Consider the following 12,142-nt stretch of genomic DNA (forward strand, 5'->3'; position numbering starts at 1 on the left):
AATACCCTTCTTTGTCTCTTTACAGCTTTTGTGTATCTCTACCTGTGCAGTGAGTCTCTTGTAGGAAGAATATGGTTGATCCCTGTTTTTAATCCAGTCAATCAAGCTGTTATCTTTTGACTGGAGAATTTAATCCATTTATGTTCATTGATTGTTTACTATTGTTGTATGTATTCTGTTTCTTTATGTACTTCTTCGATGGTAGGCTTTCAAATAGGTTTGAAATAGATTTTTATTTTTATTATGGTTTTAATTTGTACTTCTCTAGTAACTGGGGGTGGTGAGTATTTTTTCCTGTGCTTATTAGTCATTAATGCATTTTGCTGAAATGCCAGCTCAAATCTTTTACCCTTATAAATTGATAATTTATCTTATTGAATTATATAAATTCTTTATTTTGCATATACTATTAAAAGTTAAGCTTTTGGTTTACAAATGACTTTCCCCATCTGTAACATATTTCCATTCATTTCAATGAAATTTTTAGAAGTGTAGAATTTTTTAATTTTTATAAACTTCAAGTTATTCAGCATTTATTTTATGGATCATGCTCATATTGCCATACCTGTGCCTAACACAAGACCACAAACTATTTTTCCATCTACTTCCTAATGGATGTTGTGATTTCACTCTTACATTTGGAAATAAATCCATTGAGAGTTGTTTTGTGTACCATGTGAAGACTTTGAATTCATCTTTTTCCAGCACTATTTTTTAAAAGACCATTCTATTTACAGTTAAATCATGTTGGTACCTTTATTGACTATAAATAGTGTTAATACTAGAGTCTTTATTCTGCTGATTTTACTATCTATGAATATCTTTTCCTGTTTGGGACTGTTATATGTTTTTTGAAGAAATTAATTAATTTACAGAGAGACAGAGACAGAGATGGAAAGAGGGAGGGAGGAAGAGAGAGAGAGAAAATTAGAATCTTCCATCTGCTGATTCACTCCCCAAATGACTGGGATGATCAATGCTGGGCCAGATTGAAGCAAGGAGCAAAGAGCTTTATCTAGGTCTCCCACGTGTGTGGCAAGGACCCACATAACTTGAACCATCTTCCAAGACCCTTCCAAGGCCATTTGCAGGAAGCTGCATAAGAAATTCAGCAGCCCCAGTACAAGAGCTAGTATGGCCTGAGATGCCATCTCTACCTGCTATTTACTACCTGTGCTGCAATGCTGGCCCATGTTATATAATCTTATTCATAATAACATTACAATGAAAGCTGAAATTCAGAAATGTAAATTCTCCAATTTCGTTTTACAAAAATTTTTTGGCTGTCTTGGGTATTTCATTTCTAAGTTAAGTTGGGGATCAGCTTGTTAATTTCTTTTCTCAAGCCTGCTGAATTTTAACAGAGACAAATTAAATTTATATTCATAATATCTCAGGAGTACTGAGTCCTCCTATCCATGAATGCACATTTTCTTCCTATTATTTTATTTTTATATTCTCTCAGCAGCGTTTTGCATTTTTCAGTGTGAAAGTTTTGTACTTCCTATAATAAATGTATTTTTAAATACTTTGTATTTGAATAGAGTTGTTTTAAAAATACTTATTTTATTTATTTGAAAGTCACAGCTACATAGAGGGAAGAAGAGAAAGGAGGAAAGAAAATGAGAATCTTGCATCCACTGGTTCATTGCCCAAATGACCACAACAATTGGGGTTTGGCCAGCCAAGCCCATAGGCCAGGAGCTTTTTCCAGGTCTACCATGTGAGTAAAGGGGCCCAGGTACTTGAAGCATCCTCTGCTGCTTTCCCAGTGCATTAGCAGGGAGCGGGGTCTCAAACTGGTAACCATATGGGATACCTGCACTGTAGCCAATAACTTAACCCACTACAGTGCAGTCCCAGGAATGATTTTCTTCATCTCATTTTCAGAATGTATATTGCTAGTATTTAAAACTACAACTTATTTTATAAATTACTTTTGTATCTTCCAAACTTACTGAACTTTTTTGTACGTCTTAAATTCTTTTCCTCATGGGGTTTGAACCTTGGGATTTTCTGCATATAAGATTCTGTTGGGCCCGGTACCGGTGGCGCATGGCGCAGTGGCGCAGTGGCGCAGTGGCGCAGTGGCGCAGTGGCGCAAGTGGTTAAGTCCTCGCCTTGCACTCCCAGGATCCCATTTGGGCGCCGGTTCTATCCCGGCAGCCCTGCTTCCCTTCCAGCTCCCTGCCTGTGGCCCGGGAAAGCAGTCCAGGAAGGCCCAAAGCTTTGGGACCCTGCATCCGCGTGGGAGACCCAGAAGAGGCTCCTGGCTTCGGATCGGCATAGTATCTACTGTTGCGCTCACTTGGGGAGTGAATCATCAGATGGAAGATCTTCCTCTCTGTTTCTCCTCCCTGTATATCTGCCTTTCCAATAAAAAAAAATAATAATAATACTTAAAAAAAAATCTTAAAAAAAAAAAAAGATTCTGTTGCCTGGTTATTTTCTTTTTCTTGACTCACTTCTCTAACTAGAACCTTCAGTACAAATGTCAACTATAAGTGACAAGAGCCTATATATTTGCTTTGTTAGTGTTAGGGGGAGTAGGATATTAGCTATAAGTTTTTCCTAAATGCGTTTTTGGATCAAGAACATTATGTTCTATGCTTAGCTTATTGAGGATATTTTTTAGGAGTTGGTGTTGGCTTTTGTCAAACTATTTTTAAAAATATGTATTGATATGATAGTTATTTTAATATTTTATTCTATTCATATGGCAATTTCCATTAGCTTGATTTTGATATTAAATTAACTTTGTATTCCTGGCAAACATCCTACTTGGTCAGTGTATATAATTTTACTTATATGTTGCTGGACTCCCATTTATAATTTTTTTATTTCAGTATTATAGAAATAGTGGCCTCATGAAAAGGTTTGAAAAGTATTCCTTCTTCTTCCATTGTCTGGAAGTTTGTGAACATTTGGTATTTCCACTTTAAACATTTGATAGAATTTAACAACTAATCCATCTGTGTCTGTGCTTTCCTTGTGAAAAAATTTTATTTACTAAATAAAAGCCTTGTTACATGTCTATTCAGATTAACTATTTCTTTCTTTGAGTCAGTTTAGTAGTTTGTGTATGTCATGGAAATTTTCTGTTCTGCCACAGTTGTCAAATCATTAGCATACTGTTGTTCATAGTAATCCTTTATTAATTTAATTACTCCCTGTTCTCTCACTCTTGCAAGTTTGATAATGACTTTCTTGTCTATGCATGTTTCTCAACCTCAAGTCATCTGAGATGTTGGCCTTCCCTAAAGGAAAGTGGGTATTCCAAATAGATTAGCCAATTTAGCCATCACCTGCAGGCTTTTCAGACTTTATGTGCCCCCAGCAGTAGTGACACATTAACGGAATCTGGAGAAAATGTTTTTGTCCAAATTGTTTAACTCGAATATTGTGTTATTAGTGAACATGAAGAGTTCTTTATTTGGGGGGGTCATGAGGTGGGAGGAACTACCAACAGGCTAATTCTCAGCCTGACAGCAGTGGTATCACATGTGGCTGTTAGTGTCCTGTTGCCACGCTTCCCATCCAGCCCCCTGCTTATGACCTGGGAAAGTAGAGAAAGACGGACCGAGTCCTTGGGTCCCTGCACCCACATGAAAATCCTGGAGCTCACCTCTGGCCAATGCAGTCATTTGGGGAATGAGCCAGCAGATGAAAGATTCTCTCTGTGTATAAATCTGTCTTTCCAAAAAAAAAATAATTTTTTTTAAAAAGAGGTTTTGTTTTGTTTTTCTAACTCTTTTGCCCAGGACTATTAATTTTTCTATTCTTACTCCTTATATTGATTTCCTAAGTTTTTCATGACAAATTATCACAAACTTGGTGGCTGTAAACAACAGCGAGATTATTATTTTATGATTAGAAAGACAAAAATCTGAAATCAGAGCATCAAAAGGGTTGGTTCCTTATGGAGGCACTAAAGAAGAATTTATTCATGCCTCTTTCCTAGCTTCTGGTAGTTGTCAAAAATTATTCCCATAGCAGAATCTCTCTAGTTTTTGTCTCCATGGAATTCTTTCTTGTATGCCTGTATATCTGACCTTCCTCCTTTATATTATACAGGACCCCCCTCTAATCCATTAGACCTAATCTTAATTAATTATGTGTTCAAAAGCCCATTTCCAAGTAAGGTCATATTCTGAAGTTCTGGTAGAAATAAATTTTGAGGCATATTATTCAACTCAATAAACCATCATGAACTATCCTCTGAAAATCAGTATGTTGTTTTGTGCATTAAGTGATCTTTTGCGAGGGTTAGTTTTAAAATGCCAAAAAATTAGACATCATGATATCACCTTTTTTGGGAATGGTTCTTCAAGTTAGAATAATTCATTAGTATGCCGTTATTGTCATTATTTTATTCAAGCCATTAAGAAAGAGGCAGAGAGATCTGGATAGGAAGGGGTTGGTGGAGAGCATAATTCTTTTCAACTCTGATTTATGTGTCTGCTTTTAATCTAGAACCAAATAATTATCGGACCATGCATGGTCGGGCCGTCAATGGCAGCCAACTGGGAAAGGATTACATCCAGCTGAAGAGTTTGTTGCAGCCCATCCGGATTTACTCCAGAGCCAGCTTGTATGGTCCTAATATCGGGAGACCCAGGAAGAATGTCATCGCCCTCCTAGATGGGTAGGTCAGATTACTTAGCCAATTATGACATTCCTCATTTAAAATAATGAACTGATGATTTTTTTTCTGATCATTTTCAGTCTTTAGGATTGAGGATTTTCTTGCACGGTGGCTTACCCCTCTTAAATCAAGGATTCTGCATCAAATAGTGGTATAACTTACCTCTCCAAGACTTGCAGAGTCACCAAAGGGGTTTGGAGATCACAGTTTGTAAATTCAGCTTGGTAATAAACATTATTCAAAAAGAAACATCTAATATTACACTTAGTAATTTTGTATTTTAAAAAAAAAAGAGTGCCCCTATTCTAGAGATGTCTTCCTAAAAGTAAAAATTGAAAAATCCTGACCAACAGAGCTGGATTAAAAATTTGAGAAATGAGGGACTAACATTATGGCATAGTGGGCAAAGCCATTACTTGCAATGTCGGCTTAGCACATGGGCACCTGTTTGAGTCCTCTTGCTCTACTTCCAGCCCAGCTCCCTGCTAGGATGCTCAAATGGGATATACAGATGTAGCTCCTGGCTTCAGCCAGACCCAGCGCTGGCTATTGCTTCCATTTTGGGAGTGGACCAGCAAATCTCTCTTCTTTCTTTCCATATCTTCTTCTCTTTCTGATACACTGACTTTGAAGAAAGAAATGATCTTTAGGAAAAAATTTGAGGAACTTTGAAAATACGTGTAGATTAAAGCAAAAATGAACTGATAAATATATAATCAAGTATTGTAAAGAATGCTTCCATTCCATTCATAAGAGTGCCTCAAAAACTTGTGAAAAGTATAAATTAATAAAAGATGAGTTTACTTTGGTATAAAAACTTAAAGCCTGTGTATTTGCTTTTTGTAATATGAATTTCCCATAAACTTTATGAAGATGTTTTTGTGTGCGTGAGTATAAAAAAATTTTACTAAACTCATCTTGTACACCTATTTTTCATGATCAGAAGGAACCTGGTGATGAGAGACAGAATAAAAGTGGAATTACAAGTGTGTTTTGAATACAAACATGTGTCTCCCCTTTTCATCTCTGATTTTATTGATTTGTGCAAGAAAGATACTTAAGACATAATCTAAAATATAATCTAGGAGTTTAACTAGACAAAAGTGGTAAGTGAATTGTATCAGTATTCTTAGCAGAAAGGAAAGTATATACAAAAATTTTGAGAATGAAAAAGGGGCTAGATTGGCTAGAGAAGGTTAGAGTTAGACAAGCAATTAGGAACTATGTTATAAAGTGGACTAAAGATATCATGCAGGGCTTAAAATTTCTCCCAAGTGTTTTCTGGAAGATATTGGATACTTTTAAGCTAGGGGAGGAAATCATATTATTGTATAAAAAGTGTGTTATATCTACTCTGGGAGAAATGAATCAAAAAGAGAAAGCATGTAAATCAGTGACTAGAGAAGGTTGTTGTAATACTGGAGAGAAAGAATGATAGAGATCTGAACTAAGGCAGAGCAGTGGAATCATTGAAGGTAAAATCCATGAGAATTGATGATATATTATGCAATAATATAATGTTACACCTATGTGTAATTGTTGGGTAGATGTCTTAGCATTTCCTGTTGAGAAGGTAGGGAGTAACTGGTTCATGAGAAAAATCATAACACCATATTTTTTCTGTTATACTTTCTAAGCTTCAATCTAAATAGAGATTTCAAATATACCATTGAGTATTAATCAAAGGATCAAGTTCTCTGCTAGAGATATTAATCTTGGGAGTCATTAACCTGAAGATGAGCCAATCACTTGATGAGAGAGGTTGGAGAAAAAATAAATAAATAAAGGGGCAATGATGGAAGCCTTGGAGAGGGCCCTAGAAAACTTGCACATGTAGAAGTACAAGAAAGATGAATGGCTGGTGAAATGAGGGGAAAAGGGGCAGATGCAGTGGCATGGTTCAATAATCCTTCATCCGTTAGTGCCAACATCTCATAGGTGCTGGTTCCTGTCTTGGCTGCTCCACTTGCCATCCTGCTCCCTGCTTGTGGCCTGGGAAAGCAACAGAGGAAGGCCCAAAACCTTGGGACCCTACGCTCATGTGGGAGACTGGGAAGAAGCTTCTGGCTCCCAGCTTTGGAGCAGCTCAGCTCTGTTTAGGGAGTGGACTAGCAAATGGAAGACTCTTGTCTCTCTGTGTACAATCTACCTTTCCAATAAAAATAAATTTAATTTAAAACTCTAAAAAGAGCAAGATGAGCCAAAAAGAGAGCCTGGGTAAGGAGGATTTGCTTCTAGCACATCACTAAGCTGAATAACAAGAGCACAGAGAGTTGGCTTTGTGTTGGGTAACATGTAGAGAGTTGGTGACTTTGAGAAACACTTCAACAGAATGTTGGGGACATTGAAAGAAAGCAGAGAAATGAAGGAAAATGTGTAGTCAAGGAAGGTGAGGGCATTTTCCCTAATTACCGTGGGAGATAATGTAATAGGTTTGCAGGTTGGTGAGATATAGTTGTGAGAGGAGACAGATAATTCAAGAGAAGGAAGGAAATAGTCAATGTAGAGTCCTAAGGTTAGGAAAAAATGAAACCCAGAGAAATTGACCTTCATTAAAGGGGGCCATTTGATAAGAAACAAATGTTTTTCTATGTAAAAAATTAAACTGCACATTTATTCTGTAGAATATTACTCAACCATAAGAAATAATGAAACCTAACCGTTTGCAACAAAATAGTCCCAGCTGGAATCCATTAGGTTCAGTGAAGTAAGGTAAGTTCCCAAAAGGACAAAGATCATATGTTCCCTCTGACATAGATGATTAATACACAAAGTGTAATCTATATCTATGTTTATATGAACTGTACAAGGGAGATTAGCGTACTAGGAACTAATGTTTGTATGCAATATGCATCCTTAGTCCTGAATAATAAAAGGATTCATATACTTACTATGACACATTTAAATATCAGAAAGTTACGCTTGTATCTGTGACCTGAGTGACTTTGCTTTTATAATTTGGGGACAACTAGTGAGAGAAGAAAGTGGTGACAAAGGAAGGTGAGAGGTGCTTACAAAACAGTATGGTGGAAAGTAATAATTAACTAATTTTAAAATGATTAGACCATCAGGCATAGGAGAGGTCCTAACCTGATACATGAAGTATACTAGGGCATTTCTGGCTCATGTAATTTATGTAAATGTGACACATGGATACTGGATTGTTACACATAAGTCAAAAAAACTTGGGGCAAGACAGTAAGAGACTTATTACACAAATGAGATTGTGACTAGGTTGTTATGGTAACAAATAGGGAGCTCTACTTCCTTTATATTCCAAAACTAAGATATGGCTCAAAAGATTAAGAAAAATATCTTATGGCAAAGAAAGATGCTAATGAGCTTTTTTTCATTATGTGCCAGAAAACACATGCAGATTTATCTTTCTTTTTAAAAGAAATTTATTTGTTTTAATTGCAAGGATAGATATACAGAGAGAAGGAAAGACACACAGAAGATCTTCTGTCTGCCAGTTATTTGTATGTGACCTCAGTGACTAGAGCTGAACAGATCTGCAGCTAGGAGCCAGGAGTTCTTCTAGGTCTCCCACGTGGGCACAGGGTCCCAAGGCTTTGGGCCATCCTTGACTGCTTTCCTGAAGGGAAGTGGAGCCACAGAGATACAAACTGGTGCCCTTATGGGATGCCAGTGCTTGCAAGGAGAGGATTTAGCCACCAGACCATCACTCTGGGCCTGAGATTGATCTTTCTTAATGCATACTAACTATATAGTGAAACAGAGCTAGAAACACATAAACATCCCCAGCAGCCCTAATAAACAGCAACAAAATTGTTAGCACTATAAATTAGCAGCTCTGAAGTCTTTTCTGACGTTCCTGGTTATACAGATGTGTTCTTGCCAATTGTGATCATTGTGTATGAATCATTTTGAATTCTGCATTTTTCACTTATTGCTTCATACAGCTCCTTTCTTTTTCTACTTAGTGCTCATATTTGTCATTCTTAACAGCAATAAAATGTAATGTTGCATCAGCGTACCAAAATCTTGCCTAAGCATTCCCTCAGTGTTGGGCATTAAGGCTGTTTCCAATTTTTGCCTGTAATATATACCACAGCTATAAGACTATTTTTTCACAAATATATGCTTTAGTTTTTGGAATTACATCCTTGGGATAGTTCCAAAAAGTTGTGGTTCTCGATCAAAGCATATAATAATTCTTATGACTCTTACATTTGTTGCCAAATTTCTTTTCAGAATATTTTTACCTGGTTGCAGGGCAGCCATGAATTTATGTGTGCTTTGCCCTAATATCCCACAGCAAGCACTATGTCATTTTGTTAATTTATTCTATTGTAATTATTACAAGACTATGCTGCATGATTGTTTAAATTTGAATTCTGTTAACCGTGAAAAGAGCTGAACGTTTTCCAAATCTTTATGTTGTCTTATTTCCTCTTATCCCAAGTTTGGCTAATAACATTATAGCCATTTTGCCTGAGGCTCACACTAGAAGCCATTTAAAATTCAGTCCTTTCCTTTGTTTGCATACTCAATTTGTTATTAAGCACTGTTATTTCTTACTTAATAGTTTCACTTATATCCTATTTTCTTTGCATGTTTATTTTAAACTTTAACACTTTTACTCCTAATTTTCCTGTAACTAGTGTCAGATTTTGATACCTTCCTTTTTTGTAGATTTCTGAGTAGTTTCTTTCTTATATTATTTTTTAATGCAACATCTGGTCAGTTTACTCTTGATTGAAATCCAAACTCTTTCAGATGCACTCTTGGCCTCTAGGATCTGGGCCTGCCTAAATTTGCATTTAATAAGCCATTATGTCCCTTAAATAACCTACCCTCTGGCTACCTTGAAGTATATGTAAATATTGGAAGATTCTATAACCTTTTTCTACATTTGCAAGTTTTTGTTTTGCATCATTTTGTTTTGAATATGAGTACTCTGTTACCCTCTTGGTTTTTCCTAGTCTCAGACATCTTCAAGCAACATTTGAAGGTTTATCTGTCTTTGCATGGCATTTTATTTTTCTGCTACAGCACTTAACAAATGATGATGGCTTATTTGTTTACCTTCCTCCATGATGGACTATAGACTAGGACTGTGCTGGTCTGTTTTAATCATTCTCACAACTCAGAAGTACAGTATGTGACTTATAAATGCTTGTTGAATGAGTAATATCTTATTCAACATTGTTTCTAAATTGACAAAAAATTATAGGTGTAATTGTGATTGTAAATCATTGTGAATCATACTGTGGAGATATGAATAAATTATGATTTTGATTAATCATAATGAACAACTGTAGTTTTTAGAGAAAACCAATTTCAAGTCTTCTGATTTAGGAAGACAAGATTGTTTCCTCAGAATGTAACTCCATTAGTTCCAAGGTGGAATTTGCATATTTGTATATTTAGGGAGAAGCATGTTGCCTGGAAAATGGGAAGCATGTAATAAAGGTTTGTTTTGTTGCTTTCCCCACTTGGAAGCTGACTCTTCCAGCACTGACTTTTATCTAAAGTCTTAAAGATTATCGAAAGTCTTGCTCTTCAGGGTTATAAAATTTTTCTTTTGTAAATTTTTCTGTATCATTTATGTAATGGCATTTTTCATTCAATTTGCTTTCTTTTTATCTTGAAACTTTTTAAAAAGATTTATCCTATTTTTATTGGAAAGTCAGATATACAGAGAGGAGAAGAGACAGAAAAATCTTCCATCTGTTGATTCACTCTCCAAACAGCCACAACAGCCAGAGCTGCGCTAACCCAAAGCCAGGAGCCCAGAGCCTCTTCTGGGTCTCCCACATGGGTGCAGAGTCTCAAAGCTTTAGGCCGTCCTTGACTGCTTTCCCAAGCCACAAGCAGGGAGCTGGATGGGAAGTGGGGCTGCTGGGGCACAAACTGGTGCTCAAGTAGGATCCTGGCAAGGCAAGGATTTTAGCCACTAGGCTGCCATGCTGGCCCCATCTTGAAACATTGTTTTATTGTTTTAGAAATCTATTTACTTTTAAAATAAAGATTTATTTACATATTTGAAAGAGTTAGGGCTTGGCACGATAGCTTCACTAACTAATCTTCTGCCTTGTAGCACTGGTGTCACCATGGATACTGGTTCATGTCCCAGCTGCTCCACTTCTCATTCAGCTCCCTGTGAAAGCCTTGGGTCCCTGAACTCCCATGGGAAACCTGGACGAGGCTCCCAGCTCCTGGTTTTGGATCAGCTCAGCTCTGACCATTGCAGCCTTTTGAGGAGTGAACCATTGGATGGAAGCTATTTCTCTCCATCTCTCCTTTCTCTAACAATCTGCTTTTCCAAAAAAACCAAATAAATCTTAAACAAAACAAGTTATAGAGAGGGGAGAAAGAAGGATCTTCTGTTGACTGGTTCACCTCCTAAATGGTCTCAACAAGACTTGGCTAGGTTGAAACCAGGAAATAAGAGCTTCATCTGGCACTCCCATGTGGGTATATAGGCCCAAGGACTTGAACCCTCCCCTGTTGCTTTCTCAAGTACTTTAACAGGGTGGTGGATCAGAAGTGGTGGACTCAAATTGGCACATAAATGAGATGCTGATGTTAGATAGTAGCTTCATTCACCACCCTCTGAAAAAAAATTTTTTTTTAAGTTGACCCAAGAATTGCAATTAAATATCTGTACTATTCTTGGAGAAAATAATGCTACTGTGTGATCTTTGAGTAAGTGAAGAATTTGATAAGGGAAAAGAAACTATTTTAAAGACATTAAAACAAAAATAAAAATATCAAAACCCATGAGTTGCAGCAAAAATAGTACTGAAAGGGCTATTGATCTTAAAATTTGCATAAAGGTTGCCTTGTACAGAGAACATATAGTATTTGTACTTTTGGAATTGACTTATTTCATTTAGCATAATGGTCTCTAGTTGGGACCATTTGTTTGCAAATTGAATAATTTCATTCTTTTAATGGCTGAGTAGTATTCTATGGAGTATATGTGCCACAATTTCTTTAACCATTCCTATTTGGATAGGCATCTGGGTTGTTTCCATTTATTTGCTATTGCAGATTGTGCTGTGTAAAGATTATAGATCTCTTTCTCATATGCAGTTTACATTTTCTTTGAATATATTCATAGGAATGGGATAGTTGGGTCATATGCAGGATTTATTTGCAGTTCTCTAACCACTCTCCATACTGATTTTCCAACTGATAGTAGTTGTATCTGCATAGCAGTGAATGTGGCTCTACCTTTCTCCCCACATCCATGCCAGCAAAGTGTTGTTAGCAGAGTTCTTAAGACTCAGTCAAGAAACTATTGGAACTCATAAGAGACTTTGGCAGGGTAGCAGGATACAAAATTAATAAACAAAAATCAATGGCATGAGTGTACACAAATAATTCCATGGCTGAGAAAGAAATTGTAAGTACAGTCCCCTTTAAAATAGTGGAGAGGAATTTTAGATACCTAGAAATTAATCTAACCAAGTATGTGGAAGACCACTATGATGAAAACTATAAAACATGGGGAAAAATAAATAAAAG

At 36.5% G+C, this 12,142-nt stretch overlaps 1 protein-coding gene across 3 annotated transcripts in view; it reads left to right on the forward strand.

Annotated features, from left to right (window-relative positions):
- The window catches only part of HPSE2 (heparanase 2 (inactive)), a 474,845-nt gene that overhangs the window by 261,541 nt on the left and 201,162 nt on the right, over nt 1-12,142 (forward strand). For all 3 annotated transcript variants that reach the window (XM_040992335.1, XM_040992336.1, XM_040992337.1), the window contains one exon: nt 4,474-4,645. In XM_040992335.1, coding sequence (XP_040848269.1) covers nt 4,474-4,645 — 172 coding nt within the window. The remainder of the gene's footprint in view (nt 1-4,473; nt 4,646-12,142) is intronic.

This window comes from Ochotona curzoniae, unplaced genomic scaffold (genome assembly GCF_017591425.1).
Source record: "Ochotona curzoniae isolate NIBS_2020 unplaced genomic scaffold, NIBS_Ocur_1.0 contig_66, whole genome shotgun sequence".
Taxonomy (NCBI): Eukaryota; Metazoa; Chordata; class Mammalia; order Lagomorpha; family Ochotonidae; genus Ochotona; species Ochotona curzoniae.